The 27,040-nt window shown below is 38.8% G+C and overlaps 1 protein-coding gene across 5 annotated transcripts in view; it reads left to right on the top strand.

The window, feature by feature from the left end:
- GPR160 (G protein-coupled receptor 160) overlaps positions 1–27,040 on the top strand; it is a 70,540-nt gene that overhangs the window by 10,839 nt on the left and 32,661 nt on the right. For 3 of the 5 annotated variants that reach the window (XM_059391574.1, XM_059391577.1, XM_059391578.1), the window contains one exon: positions 26,513–26,700. The exons of 1 other annotated variant lie outside the window; for it this stretch is intronic. Coding sequence is in view for 1 of the 4 variants with exons in the window: in XM_059391578.1 (XP_059247561.1) it covers positions 26,513–26,518 (6 nt within the window). In the remaining 3 variants the exon portion in view is untranslated. Of the gene's footprint in view, positions 1–22,681; positions 22,771–26,512; positions 26,701–27,040 lie in introns of those variants that run through there. One more of the 5 variants, XM_059391575.1, reaches the window with a different exon arrangement.

The raw sequence follows: 27,040 nt of genomic DNA, 5'->3' as shown, positions 1-27,040 counted from the left end.
GCTTAACTAGTTGAGCCACCCAGGCGTCCCTGGAGGGCATTTTTAATCATTTAAAAATTCATCAGGTGCATACAGTAAAATGCACAGATCTGTAAGTGTTACGTTTTGATCAGTGTATGCACCCAGATACACAACATCCTTGTCAAGGTACAGAACATTTTTGAGGCGCCTGGGTGGCTCATTCAGTTAAACATCCAACTCTTGACTTTAACTCAGGTCATGATCATGGGTTCTGGGATCAAGCTAGGCATTAGGACTCTGTGCTCAGGGGGAAGTCTGCTTGAGGATTCTCTCTCCCTCTCCTCCTCCCACCCACCCCTACTTGCTGTCACTCTCTCTTTCACTCAAATAAATAAATAAATATTAAAAAAAAAAAAGATACAGAACATTTTCATGCTCCAGAAAGTTCTCTCATGCCCCTGTGCAGTCTCCTTACCCCAAAGGCAATTGCTGTTCTGAATTCTAGCACCATAAATGAGCTTTGCCTTTTCCTGAAATTCATATAAATGAAATGTAATGTACATTTTATAAATGGAATACAGTATAAATAGAACAAAACTGACTTTTTGTCAACATGTTTTAGAGACTCTTTCATGTGTGTTTCAGTAATTTGGTTTTTATTAATAACTAACATTCCATTTTTTAATCTATCACAATTTATTTATCTGTTCTCCTTGGAAGACCATTTGGGTTGTTTCCAGTTTGGGGCCATTTTAATGAATAAAGCTGTTACAAATATTGTTGTACAAGTTAAAAAACAACAACAGTTTTGCTGAGGTGTAATTTACATACCCTAAAATCCATCTATCATATGGGTACGGTACAGTTCTTTTATTTTTATAGACTTTTACACCCATCACTGCATTCTAATTTCAAAACATTTCCATCACCCCGAAGTTTGCTCATGCCACTTTACAGCCAAGACAGCCATTAATCTACTCTCTATCTTCTGCCTTTCCTGGATATCTCCTATAAATGGAATCCTTGAATCTGCAATTTTTTAGTGTCTGGCTTCTTCCACTTGGTTTAATAGTTCTGAGGTTCATCCACTTTACCACGTACATCAGTAGCTTGTCCCTTTGAATTGTTGAATAGTATTTAGTTTTATGGATGTGTACTATATTTTGTTCATCCTCTTACCAGTTGATGGACATTTTGTTTCCAGTTTGGGGCCACTATAAATTTTGAACAGGTGTTTGTGTGGACCTGTGTTTTTATTTTTCTTAAGTAGATTCTTAGGTGTGTGATTACTGGATCATATGGTATGTTTATATTTAAGTTTTTAAGAAACTGCCACACTTTTTGCAGAAGAGGCTGTACAGTGTTAGAGTCTGACCACAATACATGAGGGCTTTGATTTCACTACATTCTTGCCAATGCTCAGTATTGTTAGTTGTTTCGATTATGACGGGTCAAGTGGATGTGTGGTGATGTCTTACGTAAGTTTTAATTTGCACTTCCCTAATGACTAATGATGTTGAGTACCTTTCCGTGTGCTCATATCTTTGGCAAAATGTTTAGTTAAATCTTCTGCCCCTTTTCAGGGCGCCTGGGTTGCTCAGTTGGTTAAGCGTCTGCCTTCGGCTGAGGTCATGGTCCCAGGGTCCTGGGGTCGAGCCCCACATCAGGCTCCCTGATCTGGGAGCCTGCCCTCCTCTCTACCTATTTGTGCTCTCTAAATAAATAAGTAAATAAATAAATATTTTTAAAAATCTGCTTATTTTTATTTTTAAAATTTTTTTTTATTTTTTTTAAACTGAAGCTTTTATAGGATTTTATTTTTAAGGATTTTATTTATTTATTTGACAGAGATCACAAGTAGGCAGAGAGGCAGGCAGAGAGAGAGGAGGAAGCAGGCTCCCCACTGAGCAGAGAGCCCAATACGGGGCTCGATCCCAGGACCCTGGGATCATGACCTGAGCCGAGGGCAGAGGCTTTAACCCACTGAGCCACCCAGGCGCCCCAAAAAATCTGCTTATTTTTAAAACGGGGTTGTCACTGTTATCTTAGTTTCAAAATTTTAAAAATATTCTTTAGAATGTTTAATAAATTCAGCAGGGAGTGTGCTTCTCCCTCTCCCTCTGCCTGCCACTCCCTCTGCTTATGCTAGCTCTCTCTCAAATAAATAAAATATTTTAAAAAATTAAATGTTTAATAAAAATATTCATGTTTTAAGAAATTCTTTAAGAAAGTCTTTTATCTGATGTGATTTGCAAATATTTTCTGAATCTGTGACTTAGCTTTTTGTTTTCTTAATGGTGCCTTTTAAAGAAAAAGCTTTGAATTTTGATGAAGTCTAAGTTACCCATTTTTTTTCTTTTATGGTTTCTGCTTTTATATATCTAAGAAATATTTCCTATTCTACAAGCCTTTTTTATTGTAACTTTATCATTTAGAGCAATTTTAGATTCACAGCAAACTTGAGCAGAAGGTACAATTTCCCAAAGAGATTCCCCATCTACGCCCTACCTCCACATAGGCACAGCCTCCCCGTAACATCAGAGAGCTACTTTTGTTGCAGTTCTTGAACCTACATTGACAGATTCATAATTATCCCAAATCCACAGTTTACATTGAAGTTCACTGTTGGTGGTACATATTCTGTGGGTTTGGACAAATCCATAAAGACATATATTCACAATTATAATATTATACAGAGCGCTGCTTAAAATCTCTGGGCTCCGCCTGTTCTTCCCTCCCCACCCCTCTATATCCTGGCAACCACTGATCTTTTTACTGTCTCCCTAGTTTTGCCTTTTCCAGAATGTCATACACTTGGAATCATAAAGTGTGTAGCCTTTTTAAATTGGCTTCTTTCACTTAGTAATATGCATTTAAGTTTCCTCCATGTCTTTTTGTGGCTTGATAGCATTTTTCTTTTTAAAGCACTGAATAACAGTTTATCCAAGGACATCTTGGTTTCTTCCAAATTTTGGCAATTACAAATAAAGCTGTTGTAAACATTTGTAAGCAGTCTTTTGTGTGGAGGTCAGTTTTCAGTCCCTGTGGGTAAATACAAAGGAGGACAATTGTATGATAAGAATACATTTAAGGGGCACCTGCCTGGCTCAGCTGGTGGAGCGTGTGACTCTCTGGGTTAGGAGTTTGAGCCCCACAGTGGGTGTAAAGATTACTTAAAAACAGAGTCTTTAAAAAAACAAAAACAAAACAAAACAAAACTACCAAACTGTCTTCCAAAGTCGCTGTGCCATTTTGCATTTCCACTAGCAGTGAGAGTTCCTGTTGCTTCACATCCTCACCAGCATATGGTATTGTCACACCAGTTTTTGGGTGGATATTATTTTAGTTTCTCCTGAGTAAATACCTGAGAGTGGAAGCACTGAATCATAGGATGGGTGTATGTTTAAGTGCCAGCCTGATTTCCAAGGGATTATACCACTTCATACTGCTGCATCTTTTCCAATACGTGGTACTGGTCATTTTAATTTTATCCATTCTGATGAGTATGAAATTGTATGTCATTGTGGTTCTAAGTGGCTTTTTCCTAATGACTAATAATGTTGAGCACCTTTTCATTTGCTGTTGATCATTTGTACATTTTCCTTTTGAAGTGTCTTTTCAAGTACTTTGCCCATTTTTGTTTTGAGTGTTTTTTTATTCTTGATTTGTAGGCTATCTACGTGTATATGTATGTGTTTGTAGTCTGGTAGTCTGGGCACAAGTCCTTTGTTAGATACATACATTGTGAATATTTCCTCCAGGGTGTGTCTTGCCTTTTCATTTTCTTATGAGCACATTTTAATTTTATTGATTCCTCTTTAGCAATTTCTTTTTCTTTTATGGTTGGTAATTTTGCATTTTGCCTAATAATACTTTCCTACCTAAGATTGCAAGGATATGCCCCTTTGTTTTGCTTCTAGAAGGTTTAGTCTTAGCTTTTATGTTTAAACTTGTGATCCATCCTGGGGCGCCTGGGTGGCTCAGTGGGTTAAAGCCTCTGCCTTTGGCTCAGGTCATGATCTCAGGGTTCTGGGATCACATCTGGCTCTCTGCTCAGCGGGGAGCCTGCTTCCCTTCCTCTCTCTCTGCCTGTCTCTCTGCCTACTTGTGATCTCTGTCTGTCAAATAAATAAATAAAATCTTTATAAATAAATAAATAAACTTGTGATCCATCCTGAATTGATACTTGTGTATATAATATGAGGTGGGATTGAGGTCCTCCCCCCCACACACATTTATCCAGTTGGTCCAGAATTATTTGTTGAAAAGACTTTCCTTTCCTCCATTGAATAACATTGGTATTTTCTTGTAAGTCAAATGGACCTTTGGTATTTATTTGTAAATCTTTTAAACTGTTCTCTTTGTTCTTAAGTCAGTACCACAGCTGTCTTTGGTTCTGCGGTTAATAGGTCTGGAAATCAGGTATTGTAAATCTTTCAACTTTGTCCTTTTTTAAAATTTTTGGTTATTCCAGTCCTTTGTATTTTCTTATACATTTTAGAATCAGCTTGGTTGATTTTTCTACAAAAAAAGCATAGTTGGATTTTGATCAGGAGTATATTGAATCTGTCAATCTGGGAAGCATTGCTATCTTAGTATTAATCTTTTTATCATGGACAGGGTATATTTGTCATTTATTTAGGTCTTCAGTTTCTCTCAGCAGTATTTTACAATTTTTAGCATTGATGTTTTGTACATATTTTAAGAGTTTTGTTTCTACATATTTGATGATTTTTTGTCTATTGCAGAAGGTATTTTTTACATTTTAAAGTTTTGTTTTTATATATATGCACATGTGTATATATGTAACTTTTTAAAAATTGATCTGTAACCTTAATGAAGTTAATTTATTAATTCCAGTAAGTTATTAGTTGTTGCCTTAGCATTTTCTCTATACAGTCGACATTGAACAGTGCAAGGGTTAGAAGTACTGACCTATCCCCTCCATAGTCGAAAATCCACATAAAACTTTTGATTCCCTAAAACTTAACTACTAGCAGCCTACTTTTGACCAGAAGCCTTACCAATAATATAAACAGTTGATTAACACATATTTTGTATATGTATTATATACTGTATTCTTATAATAATGTCAGCTACAGAAAAGAAAATGTTAAAATCATGACAGGAAAAACATTTATAGCACTGTACTGTTATTTTTTTTTTTAAGATTTTATTTATTTATTTGAAAGAGAGCGAGCATGAGACAGGGCAGGGTCAGAGGGAGAAGCAGACTCCTCACTGCACAAGGAGTCCGATGTGAGACTTGATCCCAGGACCCTGGGATCATGACCTGTGCCAAAGGCAGATGCTTAACTGATGGAGACATCCAGGTGCCCTGTACTGTATTTACTGATACCAAAGTTGATGTTGTTTGCTTACAAGATGAATCATTTCTCTGTAAGTACCTACACCAGTATTGTTTTATATGGTAAAAACACTGTAGCTGTTATATATATTGCTAACACTAGACGTTGAAAATGAAAAATAATGTGAAAAAAAAATTCATGTTTATTTACAGGTCTAATGATTCTTGGTAACAAAGAAACAACAATATAATTGCTTTTCCTAGCTTAGCTTATATGTTAATTAATGAATAATTATAATATTTTTATGGCAGGGGCCTGGGTGGCTCATCAGTTAAGTGGTAAACTCTTGGTTTCAGCTCAGGTCAGATCTCAGAGTTGTGAGATCAAGCCTCGTGCCCAACTGTGCCCTCACCTTGCAGTCTGCTTGAGATTCTTTCCCCTTCCCTCTCCCTCCTACTCTGTTCCCCACCCCCCACCCCTGCCACCTCACATTTTTTCTCTTTCAAATAAATAAAATCTTAAAAAATTTTATGGCAGGGGCGCCTGTGTGGTTCAGTGGGTTAAAGCCTCTGCCTTCGGCTCAGGTCATGATCCCAGGGTCCTGGGATCGAGCCCCACATCAGGCTCTCTGCTCAGCGGCGAGCCTGCTTCGCTTCCTCTCTCTCTGCCTGCTTCTCTGCCTACTTGTGGTCTCTGTCAAATAAATAAATCTAAAAAAAAAAAAATTTATGGCATACAGTATTACAGTCAATTTGTAATGCAATATTGGAAACATTAACATTTTTTAAAACCATTTACCTTTGGTGATGGGCTGATACACAATATCTCCAATTAGGAGAGAGAGGGACATATTTTAAGGTATGAAACAATATGAAAACAACACATAATTAATTTTACATTAAATATCATTCAGCTTATGCTGTGTAGGAGAGGCTCTCCAATTCTATACAAGTTTATGCACAATGTTTTATATGATGAACACTTAGGTGATGATATTGGTGATGGCATAAAAATGTGTCCTACAGTTTTTGCCATACAGTTAATTAGATTTTCACACAAAGATGCTCACACACACACACAACAGGTAGGCTTATTAACTCTGCAGCATGATGATTACTTACTGCTCATTAAGTGGAAGTGGACCATTATAAAGGTCTGCCTCCTCCTCATCTTCACATTGAGTAGGCTGAAGGTGGCAGAAGTGGAGAGGTGGAAGGGGAGTCAGGAGAGGCTGGCACACTTGATGTAACTTTACGGAAATACATGGTAATTTCTGTCTGATGTTTTTGCTTTTTCACATCTCTAAAAATGTTTCCATATGGTACCAGTCCTCCTTCCACCATTTGCTTTAGCTTCAGTGCTAGTATTACAGAAAAGTTTATACCATAAAAGTAAATAGCAATCTTGAATAAGCAGAACCCTTATTGTCTGCCAGACTGTCTACTCTGCCAGCTTGGCAGATACAGTTTGTTTTCTGGGACTCCTTGCTCTATCTTCTTCCTCATCATCTTAGCACAGGTTTGGAAGCACGCAAGTCATTTTCTGTTAATACCTCTAGTATGATGTCTGTTAGCTTTTGAATTTCTTCAAAATTCATATCTTGAAACCCTTCACCTCTACCTTTTTTTCCCCGCCATATCCACTGTTTCTTCCATAACTTCTTTGATTGGCTCTGTGTGTTTTTTTTTTAAATATTTTATTTATTTATTTGACAGACAGAGATCACAAGTAGGTGGAGAGGCAAGCAGAGAGCGAAGAGGAAGCAGGCTTCCTGCAGAGCAGAGAGCCCGATGCGGGGCTGGATCTCAGGACTCTGGGATCATGACCTGAGCCGAAGGCAGAGGCCCTAACCCACTGAGCCACCCAGGCGTCCCTGATTGGCGCTGTTTTAAATCCAATGAAGTCATGCACAACACCTGGACACAGTTTTCTCCAGCAGGAGTTTGTTTCAGGTTTGATGGCATTTTCAGTGGTGTAATCCTTCCAGATTTTGATGACATTCTCTCCACCAGCATTCTCTTCCATAGCATTGACATTCCTTTCCATAGAGTACTGTGATCCAGAGGCTGAAAAGGGGACATTGTGTTTGGAGGCAAGTAGGCCACTTTAATGCCTTGGTGTTGAACTCATGGGGTTCTAGGGTTCATATGGGTTCTGTCATGTTATTCAGGGTTTGCAGTATCGCACTAAACATGATGAAGAATACAGAAAAACTGAGAAACCACTTTTTACTCCGAAAAGCCTTTTACTGGAGAGGCAAGTGGCTCATGTGGAGATGATTAAGTTGGCATCACATGGCATTTTAAGGGGATAGTCAAAACACTTGAGCCACCGCAAACAGGAGGTGGCTATGAGATTATTACGGTAGTACAGTATATACTAGTTAGTTTCATGCCGCTACGATTTCACACTGCATCTTCACGCTTGTTTACATTTCTCTTGATTGCAAATGGTGCCATGTATGGCCTGTAAGTGTGTGTATAAGTTTTGATTAAGTTTAACTTTTTATAATTTGTGTGTATTATATGGTAGTAAATGTTAAAACAGAATAGTATAATGTATCTACATATATTTTATGCATTCGTGGCATACCTTTTTCTTAATCTTTTCGATATTTCTAAGTTACACAGTTTGTGTCTGAGTTTCTTCAACTTGTCATGGATCTCCAAAAAGTTTTCCCATATATTTATTGAAAAAAAACCCACATGTAAATGGGCCCGCACAGTTTAAACCTGTAGTGTTAGTGTTAACTGTATATACACCTCACCTATAAATAGTTTTACTTTCCTTTTCTAATATCTGTGCCCCTTTTCCCCCCCTTGCCTTGCTGAACTGGCTAGGACAAAAAATGTTGGATAGAAGTGATCAGAGCAGATATCCTTGCCTTGTTCCCAGTTTTAAGGGGAAAGTGGTCAGTCTTTCACAGTTAAGTATGATGATAGATGTCCTTTCTCAAGTTGAGGAAATTTTCCACAATTCTTATTTTGCTGAGAGGCTTTTGTTTTGTTTTATTTTGTTTTTTTTTTTTTTTATCATGAATTGGTGTTGAATTTTGTCAGAAGCTTTTTCTGCATCTCAAGATGATCATATGTTTTTCTTTATTCTGTTAATATTCTCTTTTTCATAGGGCACTTTCTCCTCAAATTAAGGAAAAAATATTAGGGAAAAAACTATTACTCAGTTTTAACACTTGAACATCTTAGTATCGTTCATGGAATGTAGGTTCAGGACCATGATTTAGACACTTTGAATCACATAATCTCCATAAAATATAGACTAAAAAGTACCATATATATTTATTTAGGTAGAATTATTTCACTTAAGGGATCTGCCCGCCCCAAAAAACTTGTCTTAATCTCTGAAACTTCCACCATTAGTGTATGCTTTTAAAGAAAAAAAAAATCACTCTGAGGAGATGTGTATCTTATCTTTTTTGAAACCTGAGGGAATAAAGACAAATGAGGCAAGTGTTTATGGTGGTAGAGTAAGCTGATGTGGAACTTTGGTACCCTTGTGGTTGATTAGCTAGGTTACCCCACACTGTGTGATTTGGAGATGACTGGCTTGGTTCACTTTCTCAGCAATGATAAACAGAGCCTTCGTTTTAGAAGCCATAAGTAATTGAACCTGAGCAGTCTCACATCTCTGTGGCTGCTAAGTCATCCCAAGAGCTGTGTTCTGTAGCTTGGGACTTCTGGGTAAAGTCTCAGGAATACTGAGTGTATATTTCTGATTGGTACTTCCTGGTCATGGTATGGTCACTCTTCATTTGCTTAAGAGCAAGATCAAAGGTGATGATAATCACTGAGAAGTAAGAAGCGATCTCTAGTTCAGATGTGCTTTGACAACAAGACGTGAGCATGTTGGCTAAGCAGTCATCCCGTGTATTTGGACATTTCTGGTGGTGGTACAAACAATAGTTCACAAACAAATAAATCCTTCTCTCAAACAACACCCATTCTTATGATCCTTTAACTGTTGCTGTTATGGATAGCTTTCCCGTATTTGTTAATTTCTTTAGGTATATTCCTATTTAGTGATATCTTAAAATTTGCTGGCAAAAAGCAAACAACTACTATAAGGTATAGAACTCCTTTTTCCCTAATTCTGAGCATTGTACTTACATTAATTATCTGTTCCCACCAAATGATGAAGAGGCAAATATATGTGTGGAATTTTGAGTAAATGAGAAGTCACAGTCTCTTTGTGAGGGAGGGATATGTTAAAATATACATCACCAGAATATTAATTTACTATATTTAAGCAAGCATAGAGCATTGGGTTAAAGTTAATGGTAGCTGTATGGAAAACTGAATCATATAAGTATAACCTGATTTGTTCAAGAGCAATTAGAAGGATCTGGAGGAAGCAGAGCACATAGATCTTGATTTTTCTCATACTGTTGATTTAATTATAAGAAATGTAATAATCGACAACCTTGGTAAACCTAGTTTAGCTCAGATGATACCACGATTAGATGGTTGGAAGATGATACAGAGACATTATAAAGGATATGGTGCTGGTATGGATAGCTTTTATCAGTTAGCCTTTCAGAGGTCAGGCTGGAACCCAGTTTTATTTAATGAGTTTTAATCCATGACTAGTGATGTACTGTGTATATGTATTTATATGCCAACAAGTCAAAATAACCTAGATAAATTGGGTACTTACAAATTGGACAAAGTCAAATGAAAGCTAATTAATTTTATAGGTAAGAAGTTCAAATTGCTGAATGATTGGCTTTGTGCCTGTTCTTGGCAGAAAAAGCCCCTGGGCCATGCTGAATCATGAGGTAGTTGAGTCATCAATAACTGTAATACAAGTACTTGCAGAATGCCACATTTCATAAATCAGTGCTCTGGTTCAGAATATTTACATGAGGCTGACAGCAGGCAAAAGATACAGTGAAGGTTTACAGTGAATAAAAATTTTGTAATAGAAGTAGGGACATAGGCAGCAAGAGGGGAAAGATGAAAAAGAACCAAGTAGAAGTATATTAAGTAGAATGGGCTAAAGTGCTGTACAAATAGATCAGAAATATAATGGCTCAAATTTACTACAACTTTATTTCTTTCATGTCACAGTCCTGGCGGGGGTGGTGGACGGGTAATTTCAGATTATTGGGTGGCTCTGCACACTCAGGGACCTGGCTCTACTGCCTTCACCATGTATTCTTTGGAGTTGCTCTGGTTGCCTGCAGGAAGAGGGGATGGTGAGCTCAGCCCGGAAGTAGATAATGTCACATCTGCTTACCTCCCTTTGGCTAGAAATCAGCTATGTGTCCATACCTAACTGCAAAGGAGTTTCCCTCGCTGGAAATACAGATTAGCTCTGGGCTTCAGAAAGTGAAGGGAACATAAATTTTGAGAGCTGCTAACAGTTTCTGCCATACCTCTGAGAAACAACAGCTAAACTGACAGATTCTCATCAACAATAGAATTTAGAACACAAGAGACTAATATATCAACTTAGAATTCAATATTAGTTAAACTGTCATTTAAGAAAGAAAGACAGTGAGGTGAAAGATGGCAAAGTAAGAGGATCCTGAGCTCGCCATGTCCCACAGACACACTGAGGCAACAATTATATCTATGCAACTAACTCTGAAACCCTGAGGATTGGCAGAACAAATCTGCTAGTTGCAGAGGGAAGGCCACATCAAAAAGGGTTGGATGGGTGGAAATGCAGTCTGGAACCAAACTCCCTGCTGTGACTCACTACAAACAGGAGGGACATCATAAGCATGGAAGAGTGAGGGTCAGACCCCACACTGGGTACCCTGGGCACCTGGGCCTGGGGACCCACCCTAAGAAAACAAGACCCTTTAATAGCTGGCTTTGAAAATCAGCCCCGGATTAACTCTGGGAGAACCAATGGGTGACAGAAAACCAAGTCTTTGCCCTTATAGAGCCAAGGCCCAGTGGGCGCCTGGGTGGCTCATTCGGTTAAGTGTCTGCCTTCAGCTCAGGTCATGATCCTAGGGTCCTGGGATGGAATCCCGTATCTGGGCTCCTTGGCTCAATAGGGAACCTGCTTTTCCCTCTGTCTGCCACTCCTCTTGCTTGTGCATACTCTCTCTCTCTGACAAATAAATAAATAAAAATCTTTTTAAAAATAAATGAATTTCCCAGAAACACAGCCCAGAAATTGCAGTTTGAAAAGCACCTGTGGTATACACGAAGGAGGTTTATCAATTAATCTTATAACATGTGCTGCAGGGACAGGAATCTGTAGGAGATTTCTCCTGGAGCAAAAGTGATGGTGGGTGCCATATTTATTACCCTGCCTTTGCCTACATAGCCAGATACTTGTAGGAGCCAGTTCTAACACTCTGCATCTACCTTGCTAGCACTGTGTGCTCTGGTCCAGAGTTCCCCTGCAGACCCACCCCACACAGCCTACCTGCTTCTGCAGGCACCACACCAAAGAGATTTGTGCCCTAGGGAGACAGAGAAAATAATCCAAGCCTCTTAGGTAGCTGCTTAGGGAGAAAGCTCTGCCCTTCAGTGTGCCTACCACCATGGCAGAGGTTAATTGCAGATGCTTAGGCTGACTGCCAGCCCCACTCACCACTGAGCCCACCACAGCTGCAGCTGGGCCTCTCAACAGCATGAGCTATAAACTCTGCTTAGGGCACCCACATTAGGTGAAGCAGGTCATTTTAGCCAGCTGGGGTAAAGGCCAGCCCTATCCACCAGCATGCCCACAGTGATTGTGGCACAACCAATATGGGAGGTTTGATGCAACCCACAAAGGGGATACCCCTGGAGAACTGGTATGGTTGACCAGTGGGGATTATGCCATTGGGAACCATAGGACCTTTTCTACACAAGGCCACTACTTTCAGAAGTAGGAGTCAGCTGACCTACCCTAATACATAGAAACAAATACAGAGAGTTAGACAAAATGAAGAAACAGCGGAATATGTCCCAAATGAAAAATCACAGAAAAAGAGCTGAATGAAATAGAAGTAAGGAAAATGCCTGACACAGAGTTCAAAGTAATGGTCGTAAAGATACTCACTGGACTTGGGAGAAGAATGAATGAATGGAAATATGACATACATAACATGTGGAGGAGAGTATAGAAGCTTAGTGCTTTTAGAATGTGTTCAAATTTAAGAACTTCAACAAAGAGATAGAAAAAATAAAAAACCAGTTAGAGCTGAAAAATAACAATAACTGATGGGGTGCCTGGGTGGCTCAGTGGGTTAGGCCTCTGCCTTTAGCTCAGGTCATGATCTCAGGGTCCTGGGATTGAGCCCTGCATCGGGCTCTCTGCTCAGCAGGGAGCCTGCTTACCCCTACCCCCCGCCTGCCTCTCTGCCTACTTGTGATCTCTCTCTGTCAAATAAATAAATAAAATTAAAAAAAATACAATAACTGAAATGAAGAATACTTTAAAAGGAGTCAACAGCCAGATTAGAGGGTATGGATCAGCAGTCTGGAAGAAGGGTAATGGAAAACAACCAAGGTGAACAGCCAAAAGAAAAGAGGAAAATAAAATACAAGAATAGGTCAAGGGAACTCTGTGACATCAGCATATATAATAACATTATAGGGATCCCAGAAAGAGAAGGGAGCAAAGGGACCAAAAGACATATCTGAATAAATATTAGCTGAAAAATCTCTCTAATCTGGGAAAGGAAAAAGACATCTAGGTTCAAGAAGCACAGAAATTCCCAAATAAGATGAACCCAAGAAGGGCCACACCAAAACACATAATAATAAAAATGGCAAAAATTAATGATAAAGATCATTTTTAAAACAGAAGAGAGAATAGTTATATATAGGGAAACCCCATAAGAATGTCTGCTCAGTTTTCAGCAGAAACTCTGTAGGGTAGAAGCGAGTGGATGATATACTCAAAGTGCTGAAAGGAAAACATTACAACCATGGATACTCTTCACCTAGATTGTCATTCAGAATTGAAAAGTAGAGTTTCCCAAACAAAAGTTAAAGGAGTTCATCACCAGTAAACCAGCCTTACAAGAAATGTTAAGCAGCATTCTTTAAGTAGGAAGAAAGGGCCATAAGTGAAAGAAAATTATGAAAGGAAAAAATTTCACAGGTAAAAACCAACATCTAATAAAGGTAGTAGATTCACCACTAATAAAGCCAGGGGAGGTTAAAAGCAATTGTATCCAAAAGTTTTAGTCAAAGGATACACAAAAAGATGTAAATAAAATATGACATACATAACATGTGGAGGAGAGTATAGAAGCTTAGTGCTTTTAGAATGTGTTCAAATTTAAGTGACCATTAATTTAATATAGACTGCTATACACAGAATGTTAGGGGCACCTGGGTGGCTCAGCCGCTAAGCATCTCCCTTCGGCTCAGGTCACAATCCCAGGGTCCTGGAATTGAACCCCATATTGGACTCCCTGCTCAGCAGGAAGCCTGCTTCTCCCTCTCCCACTCCCCATGCTTGTGTTCCCTCTCTTGCTGTGTCTTTCTCTGTCAAATAAATAAATATAAAAATTTTAAGTGTTATATATGAACACAATGCTAACCACAAATCAAAAACCTATAATAGATACACAAAAAATAAAGAGAAAGAAGTCCAAACATAATAATGACTCAGACATCAAGAAGAATGAAAACCTGCCGTTTTTGACAGCATGGATGGAGCTAAAGGGTATTATGCTAAGTGAAATAAGTCAGACAGAAATACCACATGATTTTGCTTACATGAGGACTCTAAAAAACACAACTCTCAAGCCAAAAATACAGAGAACAAACTGGCTGTTGCTGGATGGGAGATGGGTGGTGCAATGGGAAAAATTGGCAAAGCAAATTCAGAGGGCAAACTTCTAGTTATAAAGTCAGTCCCTCATGGAAATGGAAAGTACAGTATAGGGAATATATTTCATAGTATTGTAACAATATGGTGTGGTAACAAATGAAGACTGGTTATTGTGATAAGGGTAAAAAAGGAAGTCCGCAGTCACTATGGAGGAGAATTTGGTCATACTTAACAGAAGCTTATAAGCATTTACCCTTTGACCTAGCAGTTTCACATCTAGTAATTTTTCCAGAGGAAACACCTCTACAAATCATTTTTGCAGAATATGCTTAGGAACTATAAACCAGAAACAAATGGTAAGTGGGTGGTGGGTATGGTTGGAGGGGGATAAGGAAGGAAATGGGACTTTCCTGAGTATTCTTTTATATATGGTTTTGACTTTAAACCATGTAAATATTTTTCATATTCAATTACATGAAATGAAAACAAAGCAAATCCTATAATTGAATGTACAAAGAGCAACTAATAAAAACAAGTTGGTTACATAAACAAAGTAAAAAAAAGATAGTTTGGTAACTTAAGACAGTGCTCTGTACATGGTAGTGGGATATGTTGTAAGGACAAAAAGAGTGGGAAAGACATGTTGCTCTTTATTTCATTGTTAGTTATTGGCAATGGTCCTGTGTATTAAGTCAGAAGCTATTTAATATGTATTTGAGTCAGGGGCGCCTGGGTGGCTCAGTAGGTTAAAGCCTCTGCCTTCGGCTCAGGTCTTGATCCCAGGGTCCTGGGATGGAGCCCTCTGTTGGGCTCTCTGCTCAGCAGGGAGCCTGCTTCTCTGCCTACTTGTGATCTCTGTCAAATAAATAAATAAATAAATAAATCTTTTAAGAAAATCTATGTATTAGAGCCAGGATAATAAATAAATCAACATACTAATGTGATTGGGAACGAGGTTCTAACTTTGGGAGAAGGGAGATAAAAATATGGAATGAGGTGAAGTGAAAGGAAGAATCATGTGATGTTAGCTTTGAATTGGAGGTTATCAGTATAAACTCTTGATAAAAAAAATTAATTTCCAGCCCCATCTCCTGAAAGGGCCTAGACAGTGACACCTCAGTGTAACATGTACCTTGAGCTCAGTTGTTGCTTTCTAAATACCATTTTTTCAATAAAAGGTAGGATTCCTTGAAAAAAATGACTCTGGGTCGATAGAAGTTCAAGATGCCATAAAGCAAACAAGCACTTTTAGAGACTGAGACCTGTCAAGAGGATACAGGAGCTAGCTTGAAGGAATTCTGACAAGAGGAATTTGGGGAAAAAATCAGGCATTCAAAAGAATAATGATGGTGCTGGATTATAACACACTGCATAAAAAATCAAAATATATTTCCTGAACAAGAAAAAAACCTGCCAGTTCATGAAAGCAGAGTGAATCCTGGAATTAGAAAAATCATTGTTTTCCCATTATGGTAATTGATTCAGGCAAGGATGATAAATGGATGATAAACCATGAGATGAAACTATGTTGCAGAACAGCATAGTCTAACAGTCTCAGGGAGGAGGTACCCCTGAGGCAGAGAAGTATGGCACACACCTCAATGGAATGATCTAGCTTCACATGAGCAGTAAGAAGGCAAACTGACATAATGGGATCCAGAATCTAGATAGTATTTCTGTGAAAAATGTTTATGCTGAGGACAGTTACTATAAGAGGCCATCAGCATCCTGACTCAAGACATAAAAAAATGGGGTGCCTGTGTGGCTCCATGGGTTAAGCCTCTGCCTCTGGCTCAGGTCATGATTTCAGGGTCCTGGGATAGAGTCCCACATCCGGCTCTCTGCTCGGCAGGGAGCCTGCTTCCTCCTCTCTCTCTCTCTGCCTACCTCACTGTCTACCTGTGATCTCTGCCAAATAAATAAATTTCTCCAAAAAAAAAAAAAAAAAGACATAAAAAATGTTGGAGAACGGTGTGCCCTAAAAATAGGTAAACTACAGACATGTTTTAAATTAAAATTTCCTTATTTTCACTTTCAGATATAACCTTAATTTTTACCCAAGTAATGAAGGTACATGTTCAAAAGGATTACCTAGTTGGGTCAGCACTTTAAAAAAAAAAAAAAAAGAAAGAAAAAGTCCCCTTTTCCTGCCTGCTCCTCACAGGCAACTTCAGTTCCTTTTGCTGACCATACTGACCTTCACACCTCTGGTGACTTCCTCACTACACACTCAGCGTTTCTCACTTAGAGCATTAGCTGTTTACTTCCCAAAGGGAAGGTGATCACCCAGGCCTCTCCGTCTTGCTGGGAAGCCCCACTACCACCATCGCTATATCCGTGCACTCTTCGAGGCCCCGTGCTATCGGTATCACCAAGCATGTTTAGAACAGTATCCAGTGTTCACGTAAGCAGGACTCTGCAGAAACCATCCATAGCTAGCCAGTGTTGTGTGTCTATTACAGTTGCATTTCCTTTCCTGAACATTTTTGTTTTCCTTTTGTCTTTTTTATTTCTTTATATTTATCTCTAATTCAACCATAAACTCTTCCCTATTCTGTAAATCTCTTCAGGTACACTCAAAGGAATTTGGAAGGTCCATCTTCTAGAAATTTCTCCACAGCCATATGCCCTGCTAATTTAGATGGTGTGATATACACAAAAATGTATAGCTCACTGGACTTCAAGGTGAACACCCTTGTAATTGCCACTCAGATAAAGAACTAGGCCTCTGCCCCATACAGCCCTTCTGTGTGATGTCTCCATCCCCAGCTCCTCTCCCCCAAGTAGCATGGCTCATAGAATAGTCACTTTCTTGTATTTCTGAAAGATCATTTTATCACCCAAATGTGTATCCCTGCAGACTTTAGTCTTACTCTTTTAAAAAAATTGTGTTTTTTTTTTTAATAGTCATCCCAACATGGGGTTCGAACTCATAACCCTGAGATAAAACCTAAACTGACATTAAGAGTTGGACACTCAAACAACTGAGCTATGCAGGTGCCTCTGAGATGGCTTAAGTCTCTTTTTTGCTCCGTAGATTACTTCTCCATTCCCCATTCCCCTGTTCTTCTGTTGAAGAACTGAACCGTTTGACCTTCAGAATTTTCCACAGTGTGACTTTTGCTGATTACATGTTCATAGTACCACCCATTAGGTCCCTCTGTCCTCTCTTTCTTTCCTTTTTTAAAAACAGCTTTATTGAGGCCCCTGGGTCTCTCAGTCATAAAGCATCTGCCTTTTGCTCAAGTCATCCCAGGGTGCTGAGATCAAGCCCCGTGTTGCCTGCTTCTCCCTCTCCCACTCCACTTGCTTGTGTTCCCTCTTCCGCTGTATCTTTTCTCTGTCAAATAAATAAATAAAATCTTTTCTAAAAATCAGCTTTATTGAAGTATAACTAATATACAATAACACATCCTTACTTGTACTCGTTTGATACTTTCTGCCATGGTCTGCACCCACGAGAAGAAAATAAATACTGCTATCGCCCCCCCAAAAGTTCCTTATGCCCCTTTGTAATTTCTCCCTGTTGCCCCTCCCTGTTTCCTTTGCAACCGAGGATCTGCTTTCCTTATTATAGGCAAGTTTGCATTTTATAAGATTTTATATAAATGGAATCATGCAATGTGCATTCTTTTTCTTTTGCCCTGGCCTCTTTCGTTCAGCATAATGATTTTGAGATTATCCCTGTTGCAAATTTTGGTACTTTCTTCCTTTTTTATTGCTGAGTGATATTCTATTGTGTGGATAGACTGCTGTTTGTCTATTCAGTCGTTGATAGAAATTTGGACTGCTTTCAGTTTGTGTCCTCTGTACTTCTTTCAGATTGGCAGCTGATCTGGAGATTTTGACCAGACTCAGCGTCAGTCTATAGGAGACACAGAATGTCTGGGTTCTCTCCTGTTGTGAGATGATAGCAATAGTTGCTTAAGGTTTACACCTGTTAATTCATGGGTGGGAGCCTGGGGAAGAAGGGCTGGTTGCGGAATGATGGAATTCTAAGTCTGCAGTTTATTTCTCATTTTAATTTATTTCTCATTTCTCATTTTTAAGTTGGAACACTCTTTAAAGCGCTACTTTTTGGAAGAGGGTGGTGGGGTATGGACATTGGGGAGGGTATGCACTATGGTGAGTGCTGCGAAGTGTGTAAACCTGGCAATTTACAGACCTGTACCCCTTGGGCTAAAAATACATTATATGTTTATAAAAATTTTTTAAATTTTTAAGTTAAAAAATAATAAATAAGTAAATAAAGCGCTACTTTGCCTCATCTGCTACTTGGTTGTCCTGTGGTACATCTCCTATGGGGTAGGGTAAATGCTTTATTCTTTCCCTTAATTTACCTGTTTTTAAGATATCCACCCCAGCTCTCATTTCTTTGAATGAAACCTGTTGTTTTTATTTTTCTGTTGGAAAAACTGGTTATCTCTTTGTTGCCTTTGTTTTGAAATTTCCAAGGATGTCTGTTTTCTTCCATCAAGGTGGGCACTGATGGACTCTAAGTCTTGAAAAACCAGTCCTAGAAAATGCTGGAGTCTTTTCTTTTATTTCTTCCCCTCCTGTTGGTTCTTTTTCTGTGACACCCATTATTGAGATTTTGCACCTGCTGGGTTGGTTCTCTCATGTTGCTCTTTATCTTTTTCTAAATTTTGGGGGGAATTTCCTGAATTTTCTAACTTTTATGTTCAGCTTATCATTTCTGCCATGATCATATTTTTACTTTCCAAGAGTACTTTCTCGTTTTCTGTTGTTATTTTAAATAGTCTCTCTTCTTGTTTCATGGATGTAGTATTTCCTTCCTGAAAACAGTGAGTTTCTAAATCAGGTTTTCTCCTAATGTTGAATGCATCTCTTTCCTCCAAGTTGTCTATTTCTTCTTGTCGGTTTGACTTTTCATAGTAGAGATTTTCTTTGAATGTCTGATGATCTTTGGATATGTAGTTCATATTGATCAATAGGGCATTATCTAGGCTATTTCCTTAGGGAAGACTCAAGGTCAGTACCGTCAGATATTTTTGTGATAATGGTATTCAAAAATCCAAGTGGGGAAAAGAAGACTGGAGAGGTCTCAACTTTTAATATGTGTGTTTTTCCTTGATCTCCCTCTTTTTCAGCATGGTATCCCTCCATTTTCAAGTCTTTCCAGAGTTTAGCTGGAGACCACCTAAATTTTACTCTTGCTGGAGGAGAAAACCTCTTATTCCATGGAGAGGCAGTCTCTGTTGCACTGAGACAGGGAAGGGATCTGGGATCTAATTGTTTGTCATTTGCATCCAATCCTGTTTTTAGCCCCACCTTTGCATCCCTTTCCAAACTGACCTGAGCAATTCCTGAGCATTTTGCAGGCTCTGAGGTAGAAATTAGGTTGCACTGTGCCTGCTCACCTGCTAGCTTTCTTCAGTCTGATATCAATATGTGTGGTTCATTTGGGGATTTTATTAAAAATGCAGATTGAGAGATGCCTGATGGTTAAACTTCTGTCTTTGGCTCAGGTCATGAGTCCAGGGTCCTAGGAATGAGCCCCACATTGGGCTCCCAGCTTGGCCAGGAGTCTGTTTCTCCTTCTCCCTCCGCCTCTCCCCCTGCTTGTGCTGTCTCTCAAATGAATGAATAAAATCTTTTTAAAAATAAATAAATGAAGATGCAGATTGATTCAGTAGGTCCAAGTTGGAGCCTGAAATTTTGTATTTATAACAAGTTCCTAGGTGATGCTGATGCCCCTGCCTCTCAGACCACACTGCATGTGGCAGGATGCTGTCATTCAACACTTGGCCATTCATTTTCCAGCCTCTGGACTGTTTTTGTGTTTTTTTTTTCCCCTGGTGTCTGCTATAAATTCTTTCATCGTTGGATGTTTTTGTCTTTAAAAAATTGATGAGAAATTTCAGACATACCTACAAAGAAACAGAATAACTATTAATTAACCTGTGGTCAGTCTTGCCTCATCTATACTCCCATCAACTCCCTCTCCGGCCAGACACATATTCTGTTATTTCGAAGCAAATTCCAGAGAATATTGCTCATCTGTAAATAATTCAGTATGTAGTTTTACAGGTTTTGAATTACCATAGAAGTTGTTTAGGGCTGCCACCTTCTTGGCATGTCCTTGCGTGATCTTTCCTCTCTGTGCACCCAGCCCCAGGGTCTCTTGTGTGCATCCAAATCTCCTTCTTATAAGGATACCAGTAAGATTGGATTAGGTAACCCCCCACAGGTGGCCTTATTTCATTTTAATTATCTCTTTAAAGGCCTTATATTCAAATACAGTCACATTTCTGAGATACTAGAGATTAGGGCTTCAACATAAAAATTTGGGGGACCACAGTTCAGCTATCGCAAAATACCATTATGATGCTAAAAATTAATAACTCATTAATACCCTCAAATTTCTAGGCAGTATTCTAATTTCCAGTTGTCTTATAAATGTAATTCTTTTTTAAAGATTTTATTTATTTATTAGAGCAAGACAGCGGACACAAGCAGGAGAAGCAGCAGGGAGAGGGAGAAGCAGGCTCTGCGCTGAGCAGAGAGCTGGATGTGGGACTCCATCCCAGGACCCTGGGATCATGACCTGAGCCCAAGGCAGACACTCAACCAACTGAGCCACCCCGGTACCCCATAAATGTACTTGTTTGTTTTGTTGAATTCAGATAAGTCTTACACATTGCATTTAGTTGATGTATTTGAAATCTCATTTAATCATTTGTTATTGATACAGTTTATTGAACATACAAGTTGTTTGTCCCAGAGAGTTGACCTCCATCTGGATTTTGCTTACTGTGTCTCCTGGGGCTATGTAACTTGTTCTTTTGTCCTCTGTTTTTTTGTAAGTAAGTAGTTGAATCTGCAGGCTTGGTCGGGTTCTATTCTCAGCAAGTCTACTTTCTAGACGGTGGTACATCCTTCCTTCTCGGATGTTAGTAGCTACTGATGATCATTGGCTACCTCCATTAATACATCAGGAGTTACAGAATGGTGATTTTCAAATTTTATTATTCCTTATTCATTTATTAGCATGCTTCTATAAAAGTAAACATCCCCTCACTATTCTGTCACCTAGTGGTACAGTAAGTTTAAAAATAAAAAAGAAGGGGGCACCTGGATGGCTCAGTGGGTTAAAACCTCTGCCTTTGGCTCAGGTCATGATCTCAGGGTCCTGGGATCGAGCCCCGAATCGGACTCTCTGCACAGCGGGGAGCCTGCTTCTTTCCCACCCCCCACCTGCCTCTCTGCCTACTTGTGATCTCTCTCTCTGTCAAATAAATCTTAAAAAAAAAAAAAAAGAAAAGAAAAGGCAGGAAAAAATACCTGTTAAAAATACCAGTTTAAAACATAGTGACTTGTTTCCCTCGTGTCTTCACGTGACAAATTAGGTTTGTTTATTTGTTTTAGAATCTGGTATAGACTCAATTTACTGTTTTGTGGCATTATGAGAGCAAGTAGAGGTAATTGCATTTGTTCAAACTGCCATCTTTCATTGGAAGTCATGTCATAATTTATATACCCAATTTCTTATTGTTGGATATTTAAATGAATTCTGGGCTTTCACTTGTATATCTAGTACTGTGAGATGACCATCCTTAAAAATAAATCCACTCATTTTCAGGGTACAGTTTGAATTTTGAAAAACATATTCTTTTGTTGAACCACCACCTCAATCCAAATATAGAACATTTGCATCTCTACAGAAAGTTCCCTGGTGCCCCTTTGCCCCAGCCTGGCTCCACATTTCCACAGACAGTCTGCCTGGCTCATGGATTTCTTTTGTTATTCTGGAATTCCATGGAATCTTGCCGTCTGTACTCTTTTGTGTCAGGTTCTTTTCATTCAGTGCATTTCTGAGATCTATGCCTGTGCAGCATATATCCTTTTTATTCATTCCTTCTTATTGCTGAGAAGTACATTATATGGGTACACTACAATTTGTTTATTCATCCTCCTATTGGTGGACATATGAAACATTTCCAGATTGAACCCATGGTGAACAAAGCTGCTACACACATTGGTGCGCACATTCTCTGGACATCTGTTTTCATTTCTCTTGGGTAAATAGCTAGGAGTGGGATTACTGGATGAAATGGTAATTGATGTTTAACATTGTCAGAAAGCTCCAGAGTGCTTGAGCAGTGTTTGAGCGGTCTGGTCATTCTGCTTCCTGGCCACACACATCCGGGCAGTCTTCTCAATGTTGCTGTTGTAGTGGTCTGTGGAAGCAGCGCATTGTGGTTTGCGTTTGCATTTGTGTCTGCTCAGTGTGTCTGTTTAAATCTTTGGCCCATTTTGCTAATGGACTAATTATCTTACTGAGTTTAAGAGTCCTTTCACATTCTGGATTCAAGTCATTGGTCTCATATTTATTGTATTTTCTCCCAGTCTGTAGCTTTCCTTTTCTTCTTCTTATAACTGTGCTTTTAAAGAGAAGTATTTCTTTTTTAACAAGCCCGCCTTTTCAATGTATGTGTGGATGTCCTAAGAAAAGCTTTGCCTACTTGAGTGGATTGGCTAGGATTCCCCCAAAATCCACGTCCACCTGGAATGCAGCCGTTTTGGGAAATGTTTTTTTTTGCAGATATAATTAAGGGGAGGTCATGTAGGATTAAATTAAGGTGGACCCTAAATCCAGTAGTGTCCTTACAGAAAGAGGAGAGGACACAGAGAGACACCGTAGAAGGCCCTGGAAAGACAGAGACAGAGGCAGAGGTGGGTGGTGTCCCGGAGGCCACGGAGTGCCAGCAGCCAGCAGAAGCTGCAAGAGGTGGGTAAGGATTCTCCTCCAGGGCTTCAAAGGGAGTGTGTCTTGGTTGACACTTTTGTCTTCTGGCTGCTAGAACTGTGAGAATAAATTCCTGTTGTTTTGAGCCACCCGGTGGTTAATTTGTTATGACAAGCTGAGGAATTGAATACATCTGCCCAGGGCCACAAAGATTTTCTTTTTTCTTCCAGATATTTTGATTTCATTTCTACATTTTTAAGGGTTTTTTTTTTTAATTTTTAAGTGTTTTAAAGTTTTTATTTAAATTCCAGCTAGTTACTGTGGTATAGTAATAGTTTCGGGTGTGCAGTACAGTGATTCAGCACTTCCAACAACATCCACTGCTCATCACAAGTGCACGCCCTAATCCCCCGTCACCTGTTTCACCCATCCCCCTGCCCCTCCACACATTTAGTCTTATCAGTTTTGAGTTTATTTGGGGTATGATGTGATGTAATCTTTCCCATATGGATATCCACTCTCCAGCATCATTTTTAGAGGAGGCTGTTCTTTCCCCCATTGAATTATCTTCCTTTTAAAAATCAAGTGACCATAAATATGTGGATTTATTTCTGAATCCTCTTCTGTTATTACACTAATTTATAGGACTATCTTATGTACCCTTATAACCAAGTCTTAAAATCAGGTAGTAGAAGTCCTCCAGCTCTGTTGTTCTTAAAAAACTGGCTCTACTCAGTCCTTTGCATTTCCATATAAGTTGTAGAATCAGCTTGCCACTTTCAACAAAAAGATATACTGAGTCTTCCAACCCATGGTATAGATCTTCATTGATTTAGATCTTCAATTTCTTTCTGTATTGTTTAAATTTTTAAATATTGTTTAATTTTCAGAATACTGGGCTTGCGTGAGTTTTGTCAAATTTATCCCAAAATGTTTCCTATTTTTAATGCTAATAAAATGTTCTAATTTCATTTTTCAGTTGTTTATCACTAGTGTTTAGAAATATGATTTTTTAAAAACCTGCAACCTGGCTGCCTGGGTGGCTCAGTTGGTTAAGCGCTGCTTTCAGCTCAGGTCATGATCCCAGGGTGCTGGGATTGAGTCCCACATTGGGCTCCCAGCTCTGCAGAGAGCCTGCTTCTCCCTCTCCCTGTCACTGTGCCTACTTGTGCTATCTCTCTGTCAAATAAATAAATAAAATCTTAAAAAAAACAAAAACAAAAACAAAACAAGAACCTGCAGCCTTGCTAAATTTACTTGTTACTTTTAGTAGCTTTATTATAGACTCTTTAGATTTTCTAAGTACATGATCCATGATTACAGTTTTACTTCTTTCTTTCAAATCTTCCTGCCCTTTATTTCCTCTTAAGGCCTTATTGCACTGGATAGGGTTTCCAAAAAACTGTTGAGTGTAGGGTGGATCTTGGGGGGGAAATGGCCACTCTTTCATCACTAAGCATGAGGTTAGGTGTAGGTTTTAGGTTTTTCGTAGCTGCTTTTTATCTGGTTGGCAAGTTCCTCCTTACTGTTTGTTTGTGGAAGTTTTAATCATGTTGGATTTTGTCAAATGCTTTATCTGTGTCGATTCAGATGATCATTACAGCTTTTCTCTTTAGTTTTCTTAAAATGTTTTTGCTTTTAGTATCAGGGTGATTTTGATCTTGTAAAAGAAGTTAGGAGGTATTTCTGTCTTCTGTTTCTTCCTTAAATGTTTAGTAGAGTTCATCTAGAGTGATCCTAGAACCTTTGCAGGAAGGTTTGTGGGAACCTAGAACCTTTGTGGGAAGGTTTTTAAATCCAAAATCACTTTCTTTATAGAGATCGTTAGGGATATTTTTTAATGCGATTTGGTCCCTTCAGAAATTTGTGTTCCGGGGCACCTGGGTGGCTCAGTGAGTTAAAGCCTCTGCCTTCAGCTCAGGTCATGATCCCAGGGCCCTTGGATCGAGTCCCTAATCGGGCTCTCTGCTCAGCGGGAAGCCCGCTTCCTCCTCTCTCTCTCTGCCTGTCTCTCCACCTACTTGAGATCTGTCAAATAAATAAAATCTTTAAAAAAAAAAAAAAGGAATTTCTGTTCCATGACAGTTATTAAAATTATTCATAGCAGTCCTTATTATCCTTTCAGTGTTTGTATGATGTGTGGTGAGGTCCTCTCTTTCCTAGTTTTAGTAGGTTCTTGCTTTGTTTGGCTGAAGTTTTATCAATTCATTGTTGTTGATGTTGTTGTTCCAAAGAACTAACTTTTGGTTCACTGGTTGTTCTGTTTGTTTTATAAACCTCTAAGAGAGCCTTCCTTTAGTTTACTTTGGGTTTAATTCATTCTTTTTTTAAGGTGGACACTTAGGTCAGTAACTTGAGACCTTCTTTTCCAATACAGACAAATATAAAGAAAATCACAACAAAACAATGTATTGGGAATTAAAACTGAATTTTTATTTTACCAATTTTCTGACATTTGCACTGTTGCTTTTCAAAGTTGTTTTCTACTATAGCTTTTTAAAATTGATAATAATACATGCTGTTAAAAATTTCAAGTTCTGTGGAAATGTGAGGATAGGCAGTAAGAAATAATCACAAAATCCTTGCAGCTTAATATGACAGATTTTTCTCACTTACACTGTACATCCACTGTGAGTCATCAAGGCTTTGCTCCACACAGTCACTCAAGGACCCAGGTTAAAGCCTCCACCATCTCGAGCTGTACCACCTGGAACACATGGCCACTCTATTAGCTGTAGCAGGAGAAGAGAACACTGAAGAGGCTTCTCCTCTGCAATTAAATGCTTGAGCCTCATAACCCTTTGGCTGGAAATACCCACATCATGGGCCCACCTAATTTTAAGGGTCAAGAAACTGAAATCTCCCTGTGGGCCTAGAAACAGAGAAGTAGGTAGGATTGAGCACTGTAATTCTATACTCCAGGAAAATGAGAGCATCTGTCATTCTACTCTGAGATAATCCTTACTTCCTGTCTTCCTTCCTGGCCTAGATGACCTTCTTTCCTCATGACCAGCCTTATTTTTGGGGTTGGTGGGAATTACTGCTGTAATCTGACTAATCATTGATTCATATTTTATTGTGTTCTACCTTTGAAACTCTTACGTGATTTTTACCAGTATATGAATGAGACTTGGAAAAGAGCAAATCAAGAATTCTTTGCTAGCTTCCTTAACAACATGGAAATTTCAAGTTTCTTTGTAAAACCTTGCTTTAGAGTATCTCTGAAAGACAGGCAAGTAAGTGGTAACCATGGTTACTTGGTTACAGAGTCCCTGCTGAGCTCAACATGGGGCCACAGGGCTCACTCAATCCCAGGAACCTGAGATCATGCCCTAACCAAACTGGATAGTGAGGAGTTTGGGGGTAAAGGGTGTTGAAAGAGCAGGCAGGATGAATTTTCACAGCATATAATTCTATAACTTGACTTTTATACCATGTAAATTGTTTTACCTATTTTAAAAAACAAGTTAAATAAAAACCAGTTTCCTGTATTTTCTTAACTTTCTATATTGAATTTCATTATACTATAAATGAATGAAAACATGTTTCTTTAAGTTATCAGAGTTGAGGGACATTTTGTTTTTTTAACTGAACTTTGACATATCAAGCAAGGACCGTATTTTGAAAAGTTTATGTATACTTACCTTTTGAAGGAATAAAATTACATTATCCACATAGATTAGTCCTTCGGGTGTCAGTAATCAATACAGTTACTTTTATTTTGAATGTCACCTTTTCAGAATTTTTTCACATATATAAATTGGGTCCCTTTCTTCATTTCCAGTTGTGAGTCAAGCCATAATGTCCCTTACTGAAGAATATGAGCTTTGAATTCAGACCTGAGCTTGAACTTCAGCTCCAACATTTATCAGTCATCCGCCCTCAGGAAATGTGCTTTACCCCTGCATCTGTTTCCTCATGGGGAAAAATATTTACCTTTTGGGGATTGTTGTAAAGGTGATTAGATAAAAGGTATGTAAACCCCTGAACAAGGCTCAGTACGTGATTTCTACTGTAGGTTTTCTCCATTCATTGGGATCAGCGAATCTAGTTGCAGTACTAATTCCATTTTCTGTACAAGAGTAGACCAGAATGTTAACTCTGCTCCTCTTTAAATACTTGCGTTTAATGCAAACGGTTCTGTCAGACTTCTGAGACGGTATAACACAACTCTTTGATTATAATAGTATGTATTTTTATTCTCGAGCTCTCATCATGTAACACAGGACTTTGCAAAAGCTGCATGATGTGTGATACCACAGCTGGTACAGAGGAGACATTCAGCTGCCTGCTATTGAGCTGAACACCAAAG

Source organism: Mustela nigripes, chromosome 2 (genome assembly GCF_022355385.1).
Source record: "Mustela nigripes isolate SB6536 chromosome 2, MUSNIG.SB6536, whole genome shotgun sequence".
NCBI lineage: Eukaryota > Metazoa > Chordata > Mammalia > Carnivora > Mustelidae > Mustela > Mustela nigripes.
The sequence above is the reverse complement of the archived record's forward strand: the minus strand, read 5'-3'. Positions and strand labels throughout refer to the sequence as shown.